This window comes from Brachyhypopomus gauderio, chromosome 18 (assembly GCF_052324685.1).
Source record: "Brachyhypopomus gauderio isolate BG-103 chromosome 18, BGAUD_0.2, whole genome shotgun sequence".
NCBI classification, from domain to species: domain Eukaryota; kingdom Metazoa; phylum Chordata; class Actinopteri; order Gymnotiformes; family Hypopomidae; genus Brachyhypopomus; species Brachyhypopomus gauderio.
Window position 1 is genome coordinate 40,759 of NC_135228.1, and position 21,742 is coordinate 62,500.

The 21,742-nt window shown below is 46.7% G+C and overlaps 1 protein-coding gene across 4 annotated transcripts in view; it reads left to right on the forward strand.

Annotated features, from left to right (window-relative positions):
- The first annotated feature begins 846 nt into the window (after positions 1-846).
- sec16a (SEC16 homolog A, endoplasmic reticulum export factor) overlaps positions 847-21,742 on the forward strand; it is a 27,983-nt gene continuing 7,087 nt past the window's right edge. For 2 of the 4 annotated variants that reach the window (XM_076980662.1, XM_076980665.1), the window contains exons 1-19: positions 847-983; positions 4,759-7,773; positions 9,237-9,370; positions 9,525-9,619; positions 9,809-9,944; positions 10,301-10,487; positions 10,720-10,876; positions 16,330-16,472; positions 16,591-16,652; positions 16,817-16,955; positions 17,035-17,274; positions 17,380-17,477; positions 19,703-19,784; positions 19,918-20,035; positions 20,214-20,325; positions 20,428-20,533; positions 20,621-20,761; positions 21,079-21,192; positions 21,501-21,678. In XM_076980662.1, coding sequence (XP_076836777.1) covers positions 4,819-7,773; positions 9,237-9,370; positions 9,525-9,619; positions 9,809-9,944; positions 10,301-10,487; positions 10,720-10,876; positions 16,330-16,472; positions 16,591-16,652; positions 16,817-16,955; positions 17,035-17,274; positions 17,380-17,477; positions 19,703-19,784; positions 19,918-20,035; positions 20,214-20,325; positions 20,428-20,533; positions 20,621-20,761; positions 21,079-21,192; positions 21,501-21,678 — 5,197 coding nt within the window. In that variant the 5' untranslated portion in view covers positions 847-983; positions 4,759-4,818. Of the gene's footprint in view, positions 984-4,376; positions 4,528-4,740; positions 7,774-9,236; positions 9,371-9,524; positions 9,620-9,808; positions 9,945-10,300; positions 10,488-10,719; positions 10,877-16,329; positions 16,473-16,590; positions 16,653-16,816; positions 16,956-17,034; positions 17,275-17,379; positions 17,478-19,702; positions 19,785-19,917; positions 20,036-20,213; positions 20,326-20,427; positions 20,534-20,620; positions 20,762-21,078; positions 21,193-21,500; positions 21,679-21,742 lie in introns of those variants that run through there. The other 2 variants (XM_076980663.1, XM_076980664.1) reach the window with 2 other exon arrangements.

Below are 21,742 nucleotides of genomic sequence, written 5' to 3' on the forward strand. Positions count from 1 at the left end.
ACCCAGGCTTTAAAATATGTCATTTATAAAATGCTTTAAATTTTGTTTTGTTATTTTTTGTTGATAATTTTAAACTTAAACGTGTTTCATTTCAACATGCCCTTGATAACTATTTAATTAGTTCTACTGGAACTGTGCCAACCGTGTTTTAATTTAATTTTAAAATACCCTTATGCTTGTGAGACAGAATCTGACAGAACAAGTGGGTGAGAAGCAGCAAACAGATGTGCCCTCAGTCCAACAGAACCGCCGCCATTAGTCTCCACGCGTTCACGTTACGCCAGAAGCCTCAGGATTACGTAAGATCATTAACGGTAAATATACCAGGACACGTGCACGTCGACCGTTGTCTACTTATAAAGAAACGATTTTAACCTTGCCATTCAGATTCATCCACCTTACCCAACCATTTCCACTCATTCAGGTGCTTTTTTAAAAGTCCTGCTTTTTCAATCAGATTTTTAAATACGTGTAGGCTATGCAAAACCCAGGAGACCGGTTGTGTTACAGTGCACATAATAGATAAAAATACATAAATATATAAACACGCCAAATCTTATTTTAATTATGTGCATTCTTCATGGAGAATGTATATAACAAAACTGTCTTTTGCATTTTATTTTAGATATGTTATGTCCTTTAAAACGGCCCTATACGCTTCCCAGTCACATACGATAAAAAATGCACATAATACAGCACAATTTTTTTAAAAATATAATTTGAAAGTGACCATCTGAACTGATTGTCCTCAACGTCGTTACAATCTTTCTTGAGAAGTTTATTTCACTTTAATGGCCACACGAGAAGCGGGCGGGCGGCGCGCGCCGCGACTCCGGGTCGGTGACGTCACATGTACACGTCGCTCAGGATGTGCTCGGCCAAGATGGCGGACAGGTGTCAGCCCCAGTGTCCTGGCCAGCTGTGAGCACTTACAGGCCACATCATTTCACAAACACCTTCGGCTTCTCCACGTTAGAAAGCAGGTGACGTATTTTATCGTTGTTTTAAGGTGACTTTTTCCCCTCTGAATGTTGAATTGGGTGACTTTAGTCTCATTGGAGCTAGCATATTATCTCTAGCCTGCTAGCTAGCTGGTTAGCAGTCATGGTAACCCTGCTCATCTCGTTGGCTAGCAGTCATGGTAACCATGTTCATCTCGTCAGTTGGCAGTCATGGTAACCTTGCTCATCCCGTTAGTTAGTAGTCATGGTAACCTTGCTCATCTCGTTCGTTAGCAGTCATGGTACCTGCTCATCTCGTTGGCTAGCTAGCATAACAAGTTGCCCACTCAGCGTCTGTGTGTGTCTGTGGTGTGTGTAAAAGTGAGCCGGGACACCGTAACACGTCGGTTTGGTCCGGTTTGTTGCTGTGTGCGCGACCCTTTTTTGATACAGACGCCAACATCTTTGCGTGCGGCTACAGGTGAAGCCGGATGCACTGTTAGGTGGCCTTGCTAGCTTCGGTGGCGTTAGCTGGACGTTCGTCTCCGCCTCACTCCGCCCAGCTAGTCACGTTAGCCACGCTAGCCGCTTACATCTCTAATTCCCTGCTGGCTGCATATTCCTGCTTTTCATAATCACGACTGTCGCCTGTTTTGATTCAGTTACGTCGAGTTACTCGACGCTTCTGAATTAGTATTTGAAATAAGATGGCCAGTTATCTGTATTTTACTTTAACAGTTACCAGCAAGAAACGCCAGTGCTTGTATTAATGTGTGCGCACAGCTGAATGTTCAAACTAGTAGTCGTTGCGTCAACACAGTTTAGTTCCTCGTTTCCATGTGGCGAGGTGCTGAGGTAAACCAGAGACCGGTCTCTGAGGTAAACAAGAAGCTGAGGTAAAACAGAGACCGGTCTCTGAGGTAAACAAGAAGCTGAGGTAAAACAGAGACCGGTCTCTGAGGTAAACAAGGTGTTGAGGTAAAACAGACACCGGTCTCTGAGGTAAACAAGGAGCTGAGGTAAAACAGAGACCGGTCTCTGAGGTAAACAAGGAGCTGAGGTAAAACAGACACCGGTCTCTGAGGTAAACAAAGAGCTGAGGTAAACCAGAGACCGGTCTTTGAGGTAAACAAGGTGTTGAGGTAAACCAGAGACCGGTCTCTGAGGTAAACAAGGTGTTGAGGTAAACCAGAGACCGGTCTCTGAGGTAAATAAGGAGCTGAGGTAAACCAGAGACCGGTCTCTGAGGTAAACAAGGTGTTGAGGTAAACCAGAGACCGTTCTCTGAAGTAAACAAGGTGTTGAGGTAAACCAGAGACCGGTTTCTGAGGTAAGCAAGGTGCTGAGGTAAACCAGAGACCGGTCTCTGAGGTAAACACACGCTGACACGAATCTGACGCGCGTGTCTTCATCCGTGTAGCAGGTCTCGTGAGCTTAGCAAGCGAGCTAGCTACCCAGCTAGCGACCAAGCTAGTTAGCTAGCTTTAAAGAGACTCTTTAGGACGTGACACGAGAGGTGTCCCCTAAAACGTGCCCCCTACGCGGCTGTCTTCAATCTGAATGCGTTTCGAGGCCGTTAGGTCACATTATCTTTCCTAGTTGCCTATTCACGACTTGTCTTTATCGTTTTATTTCTACTGGAGACGAGTCAGCCTGTCGGCGGCCTTGCGGACTGTGCCGTTTGCTCAGATAAATGTTGTTCACGTTACCAGTAACAGAGTTCATCCGAGGGAGCCGGTTTGCAGCCCACGTTTGGAAAATAAGGTTCAGAGAAAAGTCTAAAGGTTTCACAGTTCAGGTCAACATGGGTTTCTCTTCAGACGTGCAAACCTCAGTGTAATGTTCTCTGATCACTTTCGTCTTTCACTGTTTATACAAAAGTTTATGAATATAAATATATACTGTGGGGTATGCAAGATGTAATGAGGTAGTGTTTTCTGATTAAGTCTGTAATCTGTTTTGAGCATTTGGCCAGTTAAGGTAGTGGCATTGAATTGCAGAGTAAGTTTGGTTTGGCGTCTTTTGGTCACCTCTGATAGAAAACAGTCAAAGTGCTGTTGGGAGGCCTGCTTTTTGGCTATATGTTATACTTGAACTCATAGAAATGTAGTGAAATAAACATAGGGAATATTTAAAGTTAATTAAGTAGATACTGTCCTTGTTCTAAAGATAAGTTCTGATTTTGTGGATCACTAGTCTGAGTTGCATGATAAAAGCTGGCCATGAGATGATAAAATATGCAAAAGGTGTTTCTCTGGATTTAGTCGGTGTGTGTCCGGCTAAGCTTTTCAGACCAGCAGTGGGAGTGGTGGTGTGTTTGCAGAAAAATACTGGTTGCATTTGAATATCTGTTACCTGTCTGTTTGCTTGCCGTGTGTGTGTGTGCGCTCGCGCGTACATGGTCTTAAAAGTGAAGTTTTTAGTTTGGTCTAGCACTGTAAACGTTTTGTATTCTAGAAACCATAAATAGGAATTTGCACCGAAAAGTGGGTCATACTTATGTTAACAGGAACTAGACTATTATTTGCTAAATGTTTGGGTATTTATCATGTCTGGTAGCATCACCCATGGTTAAACATTAATTAACACTTTTAATTAATCATTAAATCGAAAACACCAGCTGGTTGAAATACTTGTCGGTTTCACTGCCCAACCCTTTCTTCATGCCGTAGTGTAACCACAAGTGGCCTTTCGGGTTTCCCGGATACATTTTTAACCAGAGGTGACGGAGCTTGCACCAGATTGTAACTTGACCACAGCTTCACGGATTCAGCTGTCCATTTTGGTAGTTGAACCAAACTACAGGTTCGGAAAAACAAGTGTCTGGATCCTCCGTTGAGCAATGGCAACCCAACATAAAGCACTTAAAACCTTTTAACAAACAAACAAACAAACAAACAATGGGATGTTGTGTCCAGGTAAATATACTTTGCCTGCTGGCCTTGTTGACTCACCAACGTTGGCAATCAGACACACAACAACCAAGCAGCAGTAGGCCTTAACCTGCAGCACGCTGTCAGTGTGTCCAAGCTCTTATGTGGTATATCTGCCACCCAAGCCTACCTGGATAACCGAACATGCTGTTATTAAACATGGTTGCTTAGTACAACATGGGGCTATTGGTTGAAACTTGTACAGTTTTTAATCATTCTTAAATTCCCAAAACAATGAAAGGCTTTGCATGTGTTTTATTTATGTAAATCTGCAGTTATGGGTAATGTTTAGTATCCTGTAGGTCTTTTAAGTGCACAATAATGAAGCTGCTCACGCAGCCCCTGTGCACATTAACATTTAATGAGTCTCAATGTGTATAAGCGACTGCAGCTCCTCTGATTTGGCTTTTGTAGCCCGTACGGCCAACAGTCTGATTCTGTGTTGTCTTTGAGTAGACCGTAGTCAATCTTACAGTAGTGGATCTCAGATAGTTTATTAAAAATTAACTTCAAACCTGTGGTTTCACAGGTGGTTAACCAAAATATGAAGCTCAGTTGATGGATCTCATGCTTCTAGGAGATGGACAACGTGATGGATCAAATGGCAAAATCTGTTCACTCTGCAGCAAAAAATGCGACAAAAAACCAAACACGTTAGTTACTGCACTTAGTTATTCACTTCACTCCCACCTCACAGCTGTGGGAGACTAACATCTCCCTACTCTCTCATACTCCTAACACGTGGATAACTCTGCCCAACTCACTGTGCATAAATGTGTGCTACACATGTTATAAACAAAGTCTTCAAAAGATTTTAGTCAGTGTGAACATGCGTGATGCAAGACTCAACTTCAAACTGAACCAGCCTGTGTTCTTGCCCACAGGGATACCGTCATCGCACCCTCAGCGTCTTGATCTTCGGAGGCCCCGTTAAGTGAGCAGAGATGCAGCCGCCTCCTCGGACCGCGCCTCCGGGAGCGTGTGCTCCACCCCCTCCTTCCTCCGGTGGACCCAATGTGTTCAGGAGGACCCGGCCGCACAAGCACGGGGCAGCGGCCGCCGCTCCGTCACCTGCTCCGCTCTCACAGCCAATGACCGACCCCTTTGCCTTTGGCAGGCAGGCTCTTCCTCCGCTGCCCGTGGGTAGCCAGGCTCCGCCTCCAAACGGTAGTCCTCTTCGTATGCAAGCCCCTTCCCCGCCAGGTTTTGTCCAGACTGCTCCACCTCAAGGCCAGCCAATGGGAGTCCATGCAGCAGCAGCGGTTGGTCCTCCACCCGCCGTCTTCACCCCTCAGCCTGGTCTCTCGGGGCATCCGCCGGCTTCTAACCTGCCTCCTGCTGAACCTGGCTATTTTAGCTCCCAAGAGCCAATGCCCTACATCGCACAGTTGCCTAACCCCGCTCCTCCTTTCAGCGCCAGCCAGTTGCCACCAGTCCAGAGCAGCCCTCCGTTTCAGCACATGTCCCCCCCCCCTCCTCCTCATCTGGTTCCAGATCGCGGGAGCCGCCCTCCTTCTGTTCAGAACTACTTTCAGCCAACTAGTGATCCACCTCAGCCATTCCATGCCTCCCCCCAGGGACAGGCTCCTCCTACTGGGCACTTGCCCCACCACGGGCCGCCCCAGACGCACCCTCGGAGTCACGCTCATTCGGCTGGGCTAAATACCAGCGGGCCTCCTGTTTCCCAGCAGCAGAACTCGGTCCAGGGTTATTTCAGCCAATCAGGTGGGCACTCGGAGCCGTGGTTCAGCCTGGCTCCTCCTGACCCGTCTCAGCGTGCCTGCTCCATCCCGTGTGTCTCCCCCGGGGACCCTGGAACAGTGTCTATGTTTTTCCAGGGCAACGACGTAGAGAATAAAGAGACTCTTTCTGGGGAGGGCCGTCTGAATGGAGCGGCTCATCCTGCCCACGCAGCGGCTGTGACGGAAGCGCCTTATTTGAACGACAGTGGGAATATCCGAGCTGGAGGGGGCCCGTGCGACACGGTTGAAAATCTGGAATGTGTTCCGAACCAGGAAGTGCTGCCCAGCGAACCACAGCCTAGCCACACATATGAGGTGGGGCCTAACTTGGAGATGCCTGACTCTGCTGTTCGTCCTCCAAGTGTATCTTCTATCTACAGCAATGTTAGCCACAGCAGTGGCCACACCCCTCACAGTGGTGGCCACACCCCTCACAGTGGTGGCCACACCCCTCACAGTGGTGGCCACACCCCTCACAGTGGTGGCCACACCCCTCACAGTGGTGGCCACACACCCCACAGTGGTGGCCACACACCCCACAGTACCGGGCACCCCCCTCGAAGGCACCAGGGTGTTGTTGGAACGTTTATCCAACAAGAAAGCCCCCGCCCTCCTGATCCACCTGCCTCACATCCTTCCACAAGTGGTTATTTTGAGCAGATCGATTCTACCCCTGCTCCGGAGCTCAGTCCCACATTTCCTACCCCGAGTCCCCCCAAGCCGGTAGGTGTGTTTCAGCCAAGTGCTAATTCCTCCTTTGAGCTTGTGCGGGCTCATAGTGTTGGGGTTCGACCTCCTGAAGTCGACCAAGCTAGAATGGTGGTGGAGAAGGTCGGAGCTGACGTGTTGCCCGGCAATCTGGAGCAGCCTCCGGACAACATGGAGACGATCCATGGGCAGGATCGCAGGCCTTCCTCTCTGGCTCAGGGACCTCGACGGCCCTGCGATAGTCCCGCCACGACCCTGTGGGCTCAGAGCGATCCTGCCAGTCTCGGTGCTAACATTCTGTTAGCGCCCGCAGCGCCCCCTCTGGCCAGCACCTTTGCGCCAGTGTGTCGGCCCAGTGCGGAGGTCATCCAGCCGCCCGAGGACGGCCCTCTGGACCTGCAGTCACCCAGGGCGTACGCGCAGCCTCACTTGGAAAACCTCGAGAACCCGCCTGACTCCCTCCCTCAGGCAAGTCTGGGCTACGCCTCGCTGCTGGTGGCCACGCCTCCTGTAGAGGCTTTGAGTCAGCCGGTCGTAATTGCGCCACCTTCTTCCAATTATAGTGTGATTTCTCCTCAAAGCCCTGCACATACAGCCAATCAGATGAGTCCTAAGAAGACCACCTCCCCTGTTCAGCCATTGGCTCAAACCCCAGTGGCTAATCAGTTGCCACAGGGTTCCTCGAGCAGTCAGCTACCGCCTCTTTTCTCGCAGATGCCAGTCAACTTTCCCCCGGCTTCCTGCCAGAGTCCGTTGAATCTGGTTAAAGAGGCCAAAGACCCTTCGCCTACTGTCAGAGCCACCCAACCTCCTCTTTTGAGGGCCCAGTCACTGAAAGGTGATGGTCAGCCTCCTAATCAGAAAATTCCATCTTCTGCTGCCAATCAAAATGCACCCTCAAATTATGAGCTACTTGATTTTTCTATGCACCAACCACAGATCACAAATCAAGCTGCCGGTCCACCCCTTCCTCAGTCGGTTCCGCCTCCTGCCCCCGTGAATAACACACCTGGCTTTTACCTGCAGGTCACCAAAGATTCTCAGCAAGGTGGGCGTGTCGACAGTGAGCCTTTGCTTCAGCCCCCAAATGAGAACCCTGCCAGACCGCCAAGTAGTCAAATTACAAACCACCCCTCCGCCCCCTCCCACCCTCCCCGCCCAGCTTCCACACAGTGCCCGCCCCCTCCGCAGGCCACACCCACTCCCCAGCTTGCACCACCCCCAGAATCTGGACAAGCTCCAGCCACCACATATTCTATCCAACCTGGAAATCCCTCTGGCCCACAAGATCCCCAGAGACCCCCGTCTGTCACTGGGGGTCAGCAGGGCTACGGTGCCATGCCCTCAGGGCCTGGATATGGCGGATACTACCCGGAGTACCAAGACGGAAGGCAAACCTACCCAGCTCAGTACCCAGTCATAGACCCAAGGGCTCAGAACTACTACCAGGTATCCTGACTTTACTCATGTAAGACTTTGATTGAAGGTGAAAATGAAAGATTTGCAAAATTATATTACAAAGGCTATTCAATTTAAAAAGTGTTAAATGTGCCATAAAGTCAGTTTTACAAGTGGAATATAACTTGTGGTCAAGTAACTGTTTTGATTATTTATATATACAATGTGAGTTTTTATTTAAGTACTGTTAACCAGTGTTGGGAACGTTACTTTAAAAAAGTAATTAGTTATAGTTACTCACTACTTGTTCAAAAAACTAACTGAGTTAGTAACTGAATTACTCTATAATAAAAGTAACTCGTTACCAGGGAAAGTAACTATTTGCGTTACAGTTTAAAAAAAGTTATATGCCAATGAATAAGGATTTTTTTTTTGAAAAAGCAGTTTTTACAGTCAGTTGAAATGAGTAGATCAGAAAGGCATTTAACGTTTGATATTTATTGCACATCCACAGACCAGTGCAGGATAAAATCCTTTAAAATCCCAAATCTTTGTAAAAAATAAAAGCAAAAGTAAACAGTTACACTATATAAAGTGCATTTACATCTATCAAATTTAATTAAATTCTCTCAACCTGAGACAACTGGTTTGTTCACAATAGAAGTAAACTTAACAATAAAACCTCTATTCTTAATAAAATAAATCAAATACCCAGTCTGGTAGACATTCGGGAACTTCAAGTATTTTCTTAAATAATGTTTATATCGCCACCTTGAAAATTATAATTTTTCTTCGGCTTGCTCCTGACTCGCCATTTCTGCCTCTTCTCCGTTTGTGTCGTGTCACTGGAGTATTTCACCGCGCGTGTAAAAACACTGGCTCTGATTGGCTACCATAACGTTGCCTTAGCCAATCGCTTACTGACTTGTTAAGTTAAACAGGTGTTACACAGAGAACTGTGACCTATCGAGATCTGTTACTCCTCACTAGCCTGGGCAGCGGTCCGCTCGCATTGCTGTTAGTATATCAATATAGTAATGCACCGCTTTTAATGACCAGTAACGTTAACGGCGTTGTAACGACAGGAAAAGTAATTAATTATATTATCCCATTACTGACAAATGGGATAGCCGTTATTTTTAACTGCGTTATTCGCAACACTGCTGTTAACTGACATTGTTTAACCATGTGGGGCTCTGATGAGAGTAGGAATGATTGGTCTTCTCTCATCACATTTACATTTACGGCATTTAGCAGACGCTCTTATCCAGAGCGTCTTTCAAAGTGCTTTGCATCTGATCATAGAATTCATCCTAGATAATAGTACAGATTTACTACAGAATAGTACAGAATTCAAGATACCCTTGAGTCAAACTACTACTAAACTACAGGAATCAATGTCATTACCTAGTTTTTTTTTAAATTAAAACAGGCTAATTTGAACAGTAGTTAAATCGCACTCTCTCACAATACTTCTCTGTCTTTTTCATTGTCCTCGCGTGATCCGGCTGCAGGAAGATCAGTATCGGAGGGCGGACCCCCGCTACAGCCGCTACAACGGACCAAATCCCGGTTACCGGGAGACGGAGAGACAGCCTGAGAGGCCGAGTTCTAGAAGCAGTCAGTACTCAGACCGACCCGGCTCCAGGTGAGGGGTGAGAGGGCAGAGGTCATCCCTACCTCCTCGTGGTTTAATGGGGGTTGTTGTGCAGTCGCAATCATGCTGGGCATTGTGACGTACTGTGCAAAAATTTGCAGCGTAGAAGAGTGTCTACCTGACCTTACACTTTCTCTCTCTCTAGGCAGGGTTACGGTGAGGATTATGCCAGATCTAGCCGCAGTGCCTATGATGAGTACTATGCAAACTACATCAAGAAGCAGTATGACCAGTATGCAGGTGAAGACGGGACTCTCCCTGCCCTTGTGCACACTGCTCTCCAGTCTGGGGAAGAAACATGTCTTTGTTTTTGTTATCTGACGTTCAACATTTATTGCCTTTAATTTGAATCAGTTTCATGAAATTTGCATTCATTCCCTGCATTGGTTGATTTTAATGTGTGTTTGTTTTGTGTGCTGTGTTGTGTAGATCCGAGCAGGTGGTATGACCCCAGCGCTGTTTATGACCCCCGTTACAGAGCGTACTTTGACCAGGCATACTGGTACTATAACCAAGACGCCTACCGCAGAGCTGACCCTTATTACGGCCAGCAGTACGCCGGCAGGTAGGTACACACACACTCTCACACACACACTCTCTCTCTCACACACACACACACACACTCTCTCTCTCTCTCTCTCACACACACACAAACACACAATTACTTTCTTCTTAGTGAAGTTTTATTGGTGGTTTTATCTGAGCCCTAAGTGCTGTGGTTTTTGTGCAGTATACAAGACTATTATGGGGGCAGCTTGAAACAGGGACACACCCAGTTCAGTAGTTCTTGAATCAGCATGACCCACACATCTCTTCACCTGTAGTCACATGACCAAAACACACATGCACTGGGTGTCCACTTTTCAGAAAAGTTGACCGATACAAATACGAATGAAAGTGTTCCGTGGTAACTGTTTCCAGGCGGGAGGGCTATGACGACCCGTGGCGGTACTATCCGGGCTACGACTCCAGGTTCGACGATGAGTACCGCGCGCGGGACCCATACACGGACGAGTTCGACCGCCGCTCCGTCCACAGCGAGCACTCCACCCACAGCGTCCACTCGGCACACAGCCGACGTAGCAGCTTCAGCTCACGGTCACACCAGGTGGGTGGGGCTAGGTGTGGGTATGGGCTGCAGACTTAATGAGGTGATCACCTGATCCAACAACGTGAAGGCTTGGTGGAGGCCAGACACATGAAATCTGTGATTGAAAATCAAGGTTATTCCACTCTGAACTTTTACTAACGAATGTCATATAATTAGCATTGGGTTGTTTACGAATGAATACACATTGTGTATACATTTGCCAACCTGCGTTTGTAATGTTTCTGTGTAGAGTCAGGTCTACAGGAGTCAGCCGGATCTGGTTGCTGCGGGTTACGATGCCACGGTGCCTGTAGATTATTCTTATGGCCAGTTTCCTGACCAGTCTGACACTCAGAACTACAGCCAGTACAATGCCTCGGATGGCACGTGGACGGCCCCAGAACAGCGTAACTATGTCTCTTCTCTCTCTCTGTCTCCCTCTCTCTCTCTCTCTCTCTCACACACACACACACACACACACACACACACACACACACACACACACACACACACGTAACTACTCCTGTATTTTAATTTACATTTCCCTTTACAAAACACAGTCCCGTAACGCTGTGATTGCACCTGTTTTACTATGACAGAAACATTGTAGCCTTCTGTAGTAACACAAGGAGGTTTCTGGTTTGAAAACACTGTAGCTGCAGTCAGGACTGTGTTCCTGCGCTCCTGGAGGAACTTAGACTGTAGCTCTCAGTCCAGACGTGGGCATTCTGTGTCCCAGCAAGGCCATCAGTATTGTGGGGACACACACACACACACACACACAGTGCAATGGTGTTGTTTCTTTCAACAATGTTGCATTTATTCAAACCAACTTAAGATGCTGAGTTTGTTCGACTCCTGCCTAAGCCTGTGGGCACACCCTATAGTTGGACCGCTTCAACAAAAAGTTCAGATCTTATTGCACCGAGTGCACGTCACAGTCAGCCAAATAAGCCTTCTCTCTGCCTGTAGCCCTGGCTGCAGTCGTTTTGATCAAGTCAGGCTTCTGTAATTGTATGCCAGTTCTGAATCATGTCACGTTCAGCACTGCTAGTTGTTTCGAAAGCCACAACGTGTTTGTGTTCATTGCTTTGCGCTCACTGACATCCTCTTGATACGTTTGAGGTGACTACGCACACAGTAAATCGGGCTTCAGTGCTTACATTTCTTTTGGCTTTGTGATGTATCGTTCTGTTTGATGCAGTAAGAATTTTCAAAAGGAGATGTTACTAGTCTTTTAAATGGGTGGCCACCAAAGGTGTCAGAAGTATTCACATTCATTACTCAGGTAGAAGTACAGATACTAGGATTTAAAAATACTTCTGTAGAAGTGGAAGTATCAACTCAATCTTTTTACTCAAGTAAAAGTGTTAAAAGTACTGCTTTCAAAACTACTTAAAGTATAAAAGTAATGTAAGGAAAAAAAAGCCATTAAGGACAAATGCTTAGGTGGCACCACAGGAATCTATATTGTACTAGTCCACCTCCCCCAAAACCCCATTCTTCTAAAATCCATAATGACTATACCCTGATGTCTCCAATATGTCTGGAAAAGGTTGTAACAACTTAAATGCGTCTGGGAATGGGCTTCCATAGCAAGTTGACAGCTCAGATTCCGTGACTGTATGAACAGTGAAACACTTAGTAATGACGCTTGTTTATTAAACAGTATTAGTTATCTGATAGTACAGTGGTACCTCGACATACGAGCTGCTCCACATACGAGTATTGCAAGTTACGAGCCGCGACGCGAGCAAAATTTCTGTTCGACATCCGAGCTCAAATTCGGGATACGAGCCGAGCATCACGATGCTACCACTAGTTGGCGCATCGGTCGTGTCAGTGTTTAGAGCGAGTGTATATTTTAATCTGAACTTTTTGTGTGCATCATGGGTCCCAAAAAAGTATCCGCAAGTGGAAAACCCATTGAGAAGAAAAAGAGGATGATATCCATAGAAACGAAGCAGGAGATAATTAATTTACACGATAAAGGAACTCGTGTCATTGAACTTTCAAGGATGTTCGACCGCAGTACGTCCACCATTTGTACGTCAACCATTTGTTAAGCAGCGAAAGGTGCGACGATATTTTCCCAACTTAGGACGTCTGTTCATGAAGAGCAGGGTTGCCAATTCTCACGCAATGAACGTGAGACACACGCATTTGACTGTCTTCACACGCCATTCATTTCTCATGCTGAAAAATCTAGTTTATTTATCTATGATCTACGATTCAATGAGTTACTAGTTCGCTGGCGCCAACCGCTGGTGATCGATCGATCGCGATATATTAGTTAATTGTCCATTTTACACTTCCCCGGTCAACATTTGACACACACTGCGGACGAGTTTATTACGCGTTTCCTGGTTGCAGCAAATATTTAACTGCGATGAGTCCGGCCTGTTCTGGAAAAAATAATTATTTACTTTATTGTTTATTTATACGTGTTGCATGTACATTGATTAAAACATGTATTTTCATAATTTAGGCTAACTTTGGGACTTTTTTGAGGGCTGTAACCAATTAGAATTATTTACATTAATTCATATGGGGAAAATTCGTTCGAGATACGAGTTGTTCTACTTACGAGCTTGGGTCTGGAACGAATTAAACTCGTATGTCGAGGTACCACTGTATGTTTAAGTGCGAAACACTAATGTGCGCGAGATTGTTGGAATCTTCGTGGCGAATTAAAAAAGATAGCACGAGCTAACCAGTAGGCCCTTTTCACAACAAAACGGAAATACGTCACCGCCGGGTAAAACAAGTTCCGGTACTCGCAGAAGATAGTTGTCAATTCACCTCAGCATGGAGCGTGTGTTTACTTCATCCCTGTCGTCGCTGCCGAGACTGAATTTTAAATACGTTTCCAGTATCGTTGGAGAACATTCAACAACGAACGGTTCCAAGTTAAATAGATGCTACAAATTGTTTGTAGAATAATTTATTCACTTATATCAGGGTAAGCTAACACCAGCTAGCACTAGCTAGGTAACTAACTATTATTTAATTTAAGGTATAGCTGGTTCCATTAGTCATCCTACGGAGTGGTAAAACATTCTATATTATTATGATATATATTATAATATTACAAATGATACTGACAGCTTTAGTTAACAATATCTAGCTAGGTTAAGCTGGGCATACACTGTGCGATTTTTGGCCCATTTTCAGCCGATTTTTAACTCATGCAACTATTTTTGCGATCGGGCTGAGTTTCGGCTCAATCGCGTGTCGTGCATCGTATAGTTTACACAGGTACACGAGGAGCGATTCACACCTCACGACCAACTCCCGATCAGAAATCGCAGCGTCGCAAGAATATCAAACATGTTTGAAATTCAAATCGCTCCTCGTGAGAGTATCGCACTGTTGAAGCAGCTCCACGAGCACTCTCCCTGCGATTTAGTCGTACAGTTTGAGCTGGAGCTGAGCACATGATTTAAAATATTGTACAGTGTACGCCCAGCTTTAGCAAGCCAAGGGACGTCAGCTATTGATTGTTTGGTTTACATCAGTATCAATAAAGTTCATGACACACACCAAGTTATTACGTGTTATTGTTTATTCAGTGTCCAATATAGTCGACAGCAAAGTGATGGTCAGAGCTGGATGCTAGCGGATCACAACTAGTTTCAGAGCCGTTTCAGTGGAACAGTTGCTGTCCGCATTTGAAAGAGCAAACTCTCGACTAGTTCGTGGTGTACTGCCAGCCGAGAGCTTGCTCTTTTCTAGCTAGATGCTATCGGATCACGGCTAGAAGCTATCGGATCACGGCTAGAAGCTAGCGAACCGGGGCTAGAAGCTAGCGAACCGGGGCTAGAAGCTAGCGAACCGGGGCTAAAAGCTAGCGAACCGGGGCTAAAAGCTAGCGAACCGGGGCTAGATGCTAGCGAACCGGGGCTAGAAGCTATCGGATCACGGCTAGAAGCTAGCGAACCGGGGCTAGAAGCTATCGGATGACGGCTAGAAGCTAGCGAACCGGGGCTAGAAGCTATCGGATGACGGCTAGAAGCTAGCGAACCGGAGCTAAAAGCTAGCGAACCGGGGCTAGATGCTATCGGACCGGGGCTAGAAGCTAGCGGACCGGGGCTAGAAGCTAGCGGACCGGGGCTAGAAGCTAGCGGACCGGGGCTAGAAGCTAGCGGACCGGGGCTAGAAGCTAGCGGACCGGGGCTAGAAGCTAGCGAACCGGAGCTAGAAGCTAGCGAACCGGAGCTAGATGCTAGCGAACCGGGGCTAGATGCTAGCGAACCGGGGCTAGATGCTAGCGAACCGGGGCTAGAAGCTAGCGAACCGGGGCTAGATGCTAGCGGGTAACAGCTAGATGCTAGCGGACGTACGTGTACTCCCAGCCGAGAGCTTGATCTTTCAAACGCGGACAGCAACTGTTCCACTGAAACCGGCTGGGAACAGTAACAGTACCGGGGACAGTAACAGGGAACAGCACCAACTTTTAGCCGCGAGCTTCCTGCTATGTAGTCTGCAGCAGTGAAATGCTGGCTACACACAAAGATGCTCCGTATCACAAAGTTTTCCCCTTCATCCCTCCTAATTGCACAAACCCATTTTCTTTTCTGCTCGTCGTCAGCCGGAAAACCATAGAAACTGAGATACGACTGTTTTTGCTTCGAGATCGAGCACCCTGGTGCACTGCAAAAGCTCTTGTTATTGGACTCTGCCATTGTTTAATGTGTAACGGAAGTAACTTTACCCTGCAACGAGAGCTTCCGGAAGAAAAAATGCGGAAGTGTGAAAAGGGCCTGTTAACGGACGCTCAACGGTTTTGTGAGCTGTAGCCGACGATGACGTCGCTCTTCCACCGAGTACTCCTGTTCCCCGTTTACAATAGTAAGTAGCATTGATAACTGGCTAACATTTGCTGTCAGTGGCCAACTTTCCTGAAGAACCAGTTTAGGAGCAGTTTTTTAAATGTTACATTAAAATGTTAATGTTGAAAATGAATGTACTTGAGTACAAGGGTTGGTTGGTCTCCCTGGCTACCAACCTCCTCGCTGGTTCTTAGTTGTGACACTTCGCTCAAAGTCTCTGCCACGGACGTCTTTATACTAAGCTACATACGTCTGCTACGTCCTCGCTGGAGTGTGATGGATCACGTACAAACCAATAGGGTGTCGGAATATTATATGTTTATACTTCTCATTCAACCACAATCAAATTCACTCCGGATGGCGCTATTAGTCAGGACAGGGTTTATTTTTAAACGATGACACACCGGAATGAAAACAAGTCAAAATGAAATAGCAGTAACGAGGCTATGTTTAAAATGTAAGGAGTAGAAAGTACAGATAATGGTGTGAAAATGTAAGGAGTAAAAGTAAAAAATCAGCTGAAAAATAATCACTCTAGTAAAGTATAAATAACCAAAATTTCTACTTAAGAAGTATTTGTACTTCGTTACTTGACACCTTTGAGTGGCCACTGATTTTAAGAGGCTGAATGGTCATCCTGCCCCTGACCAATTAAAACTGTCACACTGGGAACATTCCTGAGCATTAAAGAACAGCAGCAGTCCTAAGAATCTAAACCATCAAACCTTACAAAGGACACTAACCAGCTCAAACCAGGCTCCGCCCATTTCAGTCTTGCACAGGGTTACACCTCAACCACCCAAAACACCCGTCACACGGGCACTTTAATCATAATGCCTTGCGCAGAACTGACTTATATTTTTTGTGTCTTTGAATTAAATATTCTAACATTATTATTACAAAAAATTGTATAATAGAAAAAAGATGATTAGTATTAGTCCAAGTTAATGGCTCTGCCTCTCTCCATCTTTCCTTCTCTCCGTCTCTCCCTCTCTCCATCTCTGTCTCTGTGTGTGTCTCTCTCTCAGCTCCTCCCAGGCCCGTGACCCCAGAGAAGTACTCGGTCCCTCACTGCTGTGCCCGCTTCGGCCCGGCGGGTCAACTGATCCTGGTTCAGCCCAACCTGCCCTCGGCCGGGCAGCCCGCCCTTGTGGAGCTTCACAGCTTGGAGGTAACCTGTCACATGTCCTTTAGATCTCTTCAGATCTTTTAATCGCCTTAAAATAAAATATCATTGATGATGTAAAACATGTGTGTTTGTGCTCATCTCTGCTGTGATGTCACTCCAGATAATGATGCAGGATTCTCCCGAGCAGTCTGACCTGCGAGCATTCCCAGGACCGCTTTTCAAGTGAGGCTAACCTTTGACCTACCACACCTGTGCTGTTGCAGCACATAAACATAAACAACTGGATACACATGCATCTTTCTTATTGAATCCTTACGTGTGTGTGTGTGTGTGTGTGTGTGTGTGTGTGTGTGTGTGTGTGTGTGTTTGCTTGCATGCTTGCTCAGGGAGGAAACCCATAAGGTGGATGTTATAAAGTTTGCACAGAACAAAGCCCAGGAGTGTGTGCGCAATGACAGCCTCATCGACAAGGACTCCGCCTGCCTCATCTGGGAGTTCATAATGCTGCTCTGTCGTCAGAATGGGGTGTGTATTGTGTACGTGTGTGTGTGTGTGTGTGTGGGCGGGTGCACACGTCTTTTTCCTCACACTCTGTCTCTCCCAGACGGTGGTCGGCACAGACCTTGCTGACCTGTTGCTGAAGGAGCATCGCTCTGTGTGGTTGCCTGGCAAGTCGCCCAATGAGGCGAACCTGATCGATTTCACCAATGAGGCACTGGAGCGGCCTGAGGAGGAGGAGTCAGGGCCACTGTCCCTCCTATCAGACACCGTCATGAGTGTCCCCGAGAACGTCGGCAAGGAAACGGAACGCTTCAGAGAACTACTGCTCTTTGGGCGAAAGAAGGCAAGAAATCTGACTCACTCACTGAAAGACTTACAAATGTCAAAGTTTACTGACTCTTGATTTGCATTTATTGTGGCCTAAATACCTGGTGTGTGTGTGGTATAGGATGCTCTGGAGTCTGCTATGAAGAATGGTCTTTGGGGCCACGCCCTTCTCCTCGCCAGTAAGATGGACAACCGAACACATGCAAGAGTCATGACCAGGTAACTCACACACAGTAACAGACTCATTATAATGACCAGGTAACTCGCACACAGTAACAGACACATTATAATGACCAGGTAACTCACACACAGTAATAGACACATTATAATGACCAGGTAACTCGCACACAGTAACAGACACATTATAATGACCAGGTAACTCGCACACAGTAACAGACACATTATAATGACCAGGTAACTCACACACAGTAACATACACATTATAATGACCAGGTAACTCGCACACAGTAATAGACACATTATAATGACCAGGTAACTCGCACACAGTAATAGACACATTATAATGACCAGGTAACTCGCACACAGTAATAGACACATTATAATGACCAGGTAACTCGCACACAGTAATAGACACATTATAATGACCAGGTAACTCACACACAGTAATAGACACATTATAATGACCAGGTAACTCACACACAGTAACAGACACATTATAATGACCAGGTAACTCGCACACAGTAATAGACACATTATAATGACCAGGTAACTCGCACACAGTAATAGACACATTATAATGACCAGGTAACTCACACACAGTAATAGACACATTATAATGACCAGGTAACTCGCACACAGTAATTGACACATTATAATGACCAGGTAACTCACACGCAGTAATAGACACATTATAATGACCAGGTAACTCACACACAGTAACAGACACGTTATAATGACCAGATAACTCGCACACAGTAATTGACACATTATAATGACCAGGTAACTCACACGCAGTAACAGACACATTATAATGACCAGGTAACTCACACACAGTAACAGACACATTATAATGACCAGGTAACTCGCACACAGTAACAGACACATTATAATGACCAGGTAACTCACACACAGTAACATACACATTATAATGACCAGGTAACTCGCACACAGTAATAGACACATTATAATGACCAGGTAACTCGCACACAGTAATAGACACATTATAATGACCAGGTAACTCGCACACAGTAACAGACACATTATAATGACCAGGTAACTCACACACAGTAACAGACACATTATAATGACCAGGTAACTCACACACAGTAACAGACACATTATAATGACCAGGTAACTCACACACAGTAACAGACACATTATAATGACCAGGTAACTCACACACAGTAATAGACACATTATAATGACCAGGTAACTCACACACAGTAATAGACACATTATAATGACCAGGTAACTCACACACAGTAACAGACACGTTATAATGACCAGGTAACTCGCACGCAGTAACAGACACATTATAATGACCAGGTAACTCACACGCAGTAACAGACACATTATAATGACCAGGTAACTCACACACAGTAACAGACACATTATAATGACCAGGTAACTCGCACACAGTAACAGACACATTATAATGACCAGGTAACTCACACACAGTAACATACACATTATAATGACCAGGTAACTCGCACACAGTAATAGACACATTATAATGACCAGGTAACTCGCACACAGTAATAGACACATTATAATGACCAGGTAACTCACACGCAGTAACAGACACATTATAATGACCAGGTAACTCACACACAGTAACAGACACATTATAATGACCAGGTAACTCACACACAGTAACAGACACATTATAATGACCAGGTAACTCACACACAGTAACAGACACATTATAATGACCAGGTAACTCACACACAGTAATAGACACATTATAATGACCAGGTAACTCACACACAGTAATAGACACATTATAATGACCAGGTAACTCACACACAGTAACAGACACGTTATAATGACCAGGTAACTCGCACGCAGTAACAGACACATTATAATGACCAGGTAACTCACACGCAGTAATAGACACATTATAATGACCAGGTAACTCACACACAGTAACAGACACATTATAATGACCAGGTAACTCACACACAGTAACAGACACGTTATAATGACCAGGTAACTCGCACGCAGTAACAGACACATGAAAGGACGTCCTGCAGCGTCCCCATATCTGTAACTTCAGCACAGAAGTTTCGTAATGGGGACTCGTGGCCAGATGATCTTCCAGAACCAGAACCAGTGACACACTGTGTTGCTGTCTGGCAGGGTTCTCACTCATGGTGTCTAAGGCATGTGTGTGCGGTGGCCTGCTTAGCTGAACATGGGTCCCTGCCCTCGAATATCATTGAATTGATGCAAGGTGTGTGCGTGTGTGTGCGTGTGCTCTCTAGGTTTGCCAACAGTCTGCCCATCAATGACCCCCTGCAGACAGTTTACCAGCTTATGTCAGGGAGGATGCCTGCTGCTGCAACGGTAAGTGTGTGTGTGTGTGTGTGTGTGTGTGTGTGTGTGTGTGTGTGTGTGTGTGTGTGTGTGGGAGGGAGGGAGAGATTCAGATGGTATGGATGCATGTTTTCATTTTTTTAAATGTGCCCCTCTCCGTCAGTGTTGTGGGGATGATAAATGGGGAGACTGGCGCCCCCATCTGGCCATGGTGCTCTCAAACCTTACTCACACCCTGGATCTGGATACACGCACCATCTCGACCATGGGGGACACTCTGGGTGATTATACACACACACACACACACACACACACGATTCACCGTTTTCTTTAAATGGAGAGTTTTTGGATTAAGCACCTAGTATGTTTCATTTTATGAAGATAATTGATCATTTAGTGTGACTGTGTGACTGTGTGTGTGTGTGTGTGTGTGTTTGCTTGCATGCTTGTGTGTGACAGCCTCCAAAGGTCTGATGGACGCTGCTCATTTCTGTTACCTGATGGCCCAGGTGGGCTTTGGCATCTATACTAAGAAAAGCACGAAGATGGTCCTCATTGGTTCCAACCACAGGTACACACACACACACACACACACACACACACACACACACACACACACACACACACGTTCAGGCGTAAGCGCCCCCCGCCTCACCCATCTCTCCATCACCAGTCTGCCGTTTGTGAAGTTCTGCACTCCTGAGGCGGTCCAGAGGACGGAGGCCTACGAGTACGCCCAGTCCCTGGGCTCACACCCCATCTCCATGCCCAACTTCCAGGTGTGGCCCACTCCCACAACACTCCGCAGGTCCTGGTTCGTACGTGCGGCGCACAAGCCCTGACCTTTGCCCTTCGCCCCCTGGCAGGTGTTTAAGTTCATCTATGCGTGTCGCCTGGCGGAGGTGGGGCTCTGTGCTCAGGCCTTCCATTACTGTGAGGTCATCTCCCGCACGCTGCTGACACTGCCCGACTACCACTCACCTGTCTTTATCGGCCAGCTCATTCAGGTACGTCTGTGTCTGTGTCTGTGTGTGTGTGTGTCTGTGTGTGTGTGTGTGTGTGTGTGTGTGTGTGTGTGTGTGTGTGTGTGTGTGTGTGTGTGTGTGTGCGCGCCTGCGGGCAAAAACACACACAAGCAAAACTCTGTTCTGGCTTCTCATTCCTATAAGATCTCTGTTGCAGTTTTCCAGTTTCCAACGACCAATACCATACAACCCGTCCCCCCTCTCTATTTCTCTCTCTTTCTCTCTGTCTCTCTATTTCTCTCTGTCTCTCTATTTCTCTCTTTCTCACTGTCTCTCTCTGTTTCTCTCTGTGATGACAGATATCTGCGAGACTGAGGTTTTTCGACCCCCAGCTGAAGGAGAAGCCAGAGCAGGAACTCTTCCAGGAACCTGACTGGCTCCTGCACCTCAGACACCTCAACAGCCAGATCAAGGTGTGTGTGTGTGTGTGTGTGTGTGTGTGTGTGTGTGTGTGTGTGTGTGTGTGTGTGTGTGTGTGTGTGTGTGTGTGTGAGAGAGAGAGAGAGAGTGGGGTGTGTTTGCTTGTGCTCATGTAGGGTGTGTGTGTGAGTGGGGTGTGTGTGTGAGTGGGGTGTGTGTGTGTGTGCGCTCATGTAGGGGGTGTGTGAGTGAGGTGGGTGTGTGTGCGGGGTTGTGCATGCATAGGTGGTGTGGGTTGGGCATGTTGCAGGACATGAAGAGATGTGCATCGTGTGTGTGTGTGTGTGTGGGCCTCTTCCAGGACGGCATAATAGCGTTACGTTCAGATCACAGTCCTGTCCAGCCATCACCAATCTCTGAAGACCACCACAACCTGTATGAACCTTCAGCTATGACCTCCGACCCCCACAACCCCCTCATGACCTCCCTCATGCCGCAGCCGGGCCCGCCCACCCCAGGGGTCCAGCTCATGCCTCCAGGTGGGTGGAGCTGCTTGCAGTGCTACACCTGTGAAAAGCTGGTGGTGTTTCTCTGATGGGGGCG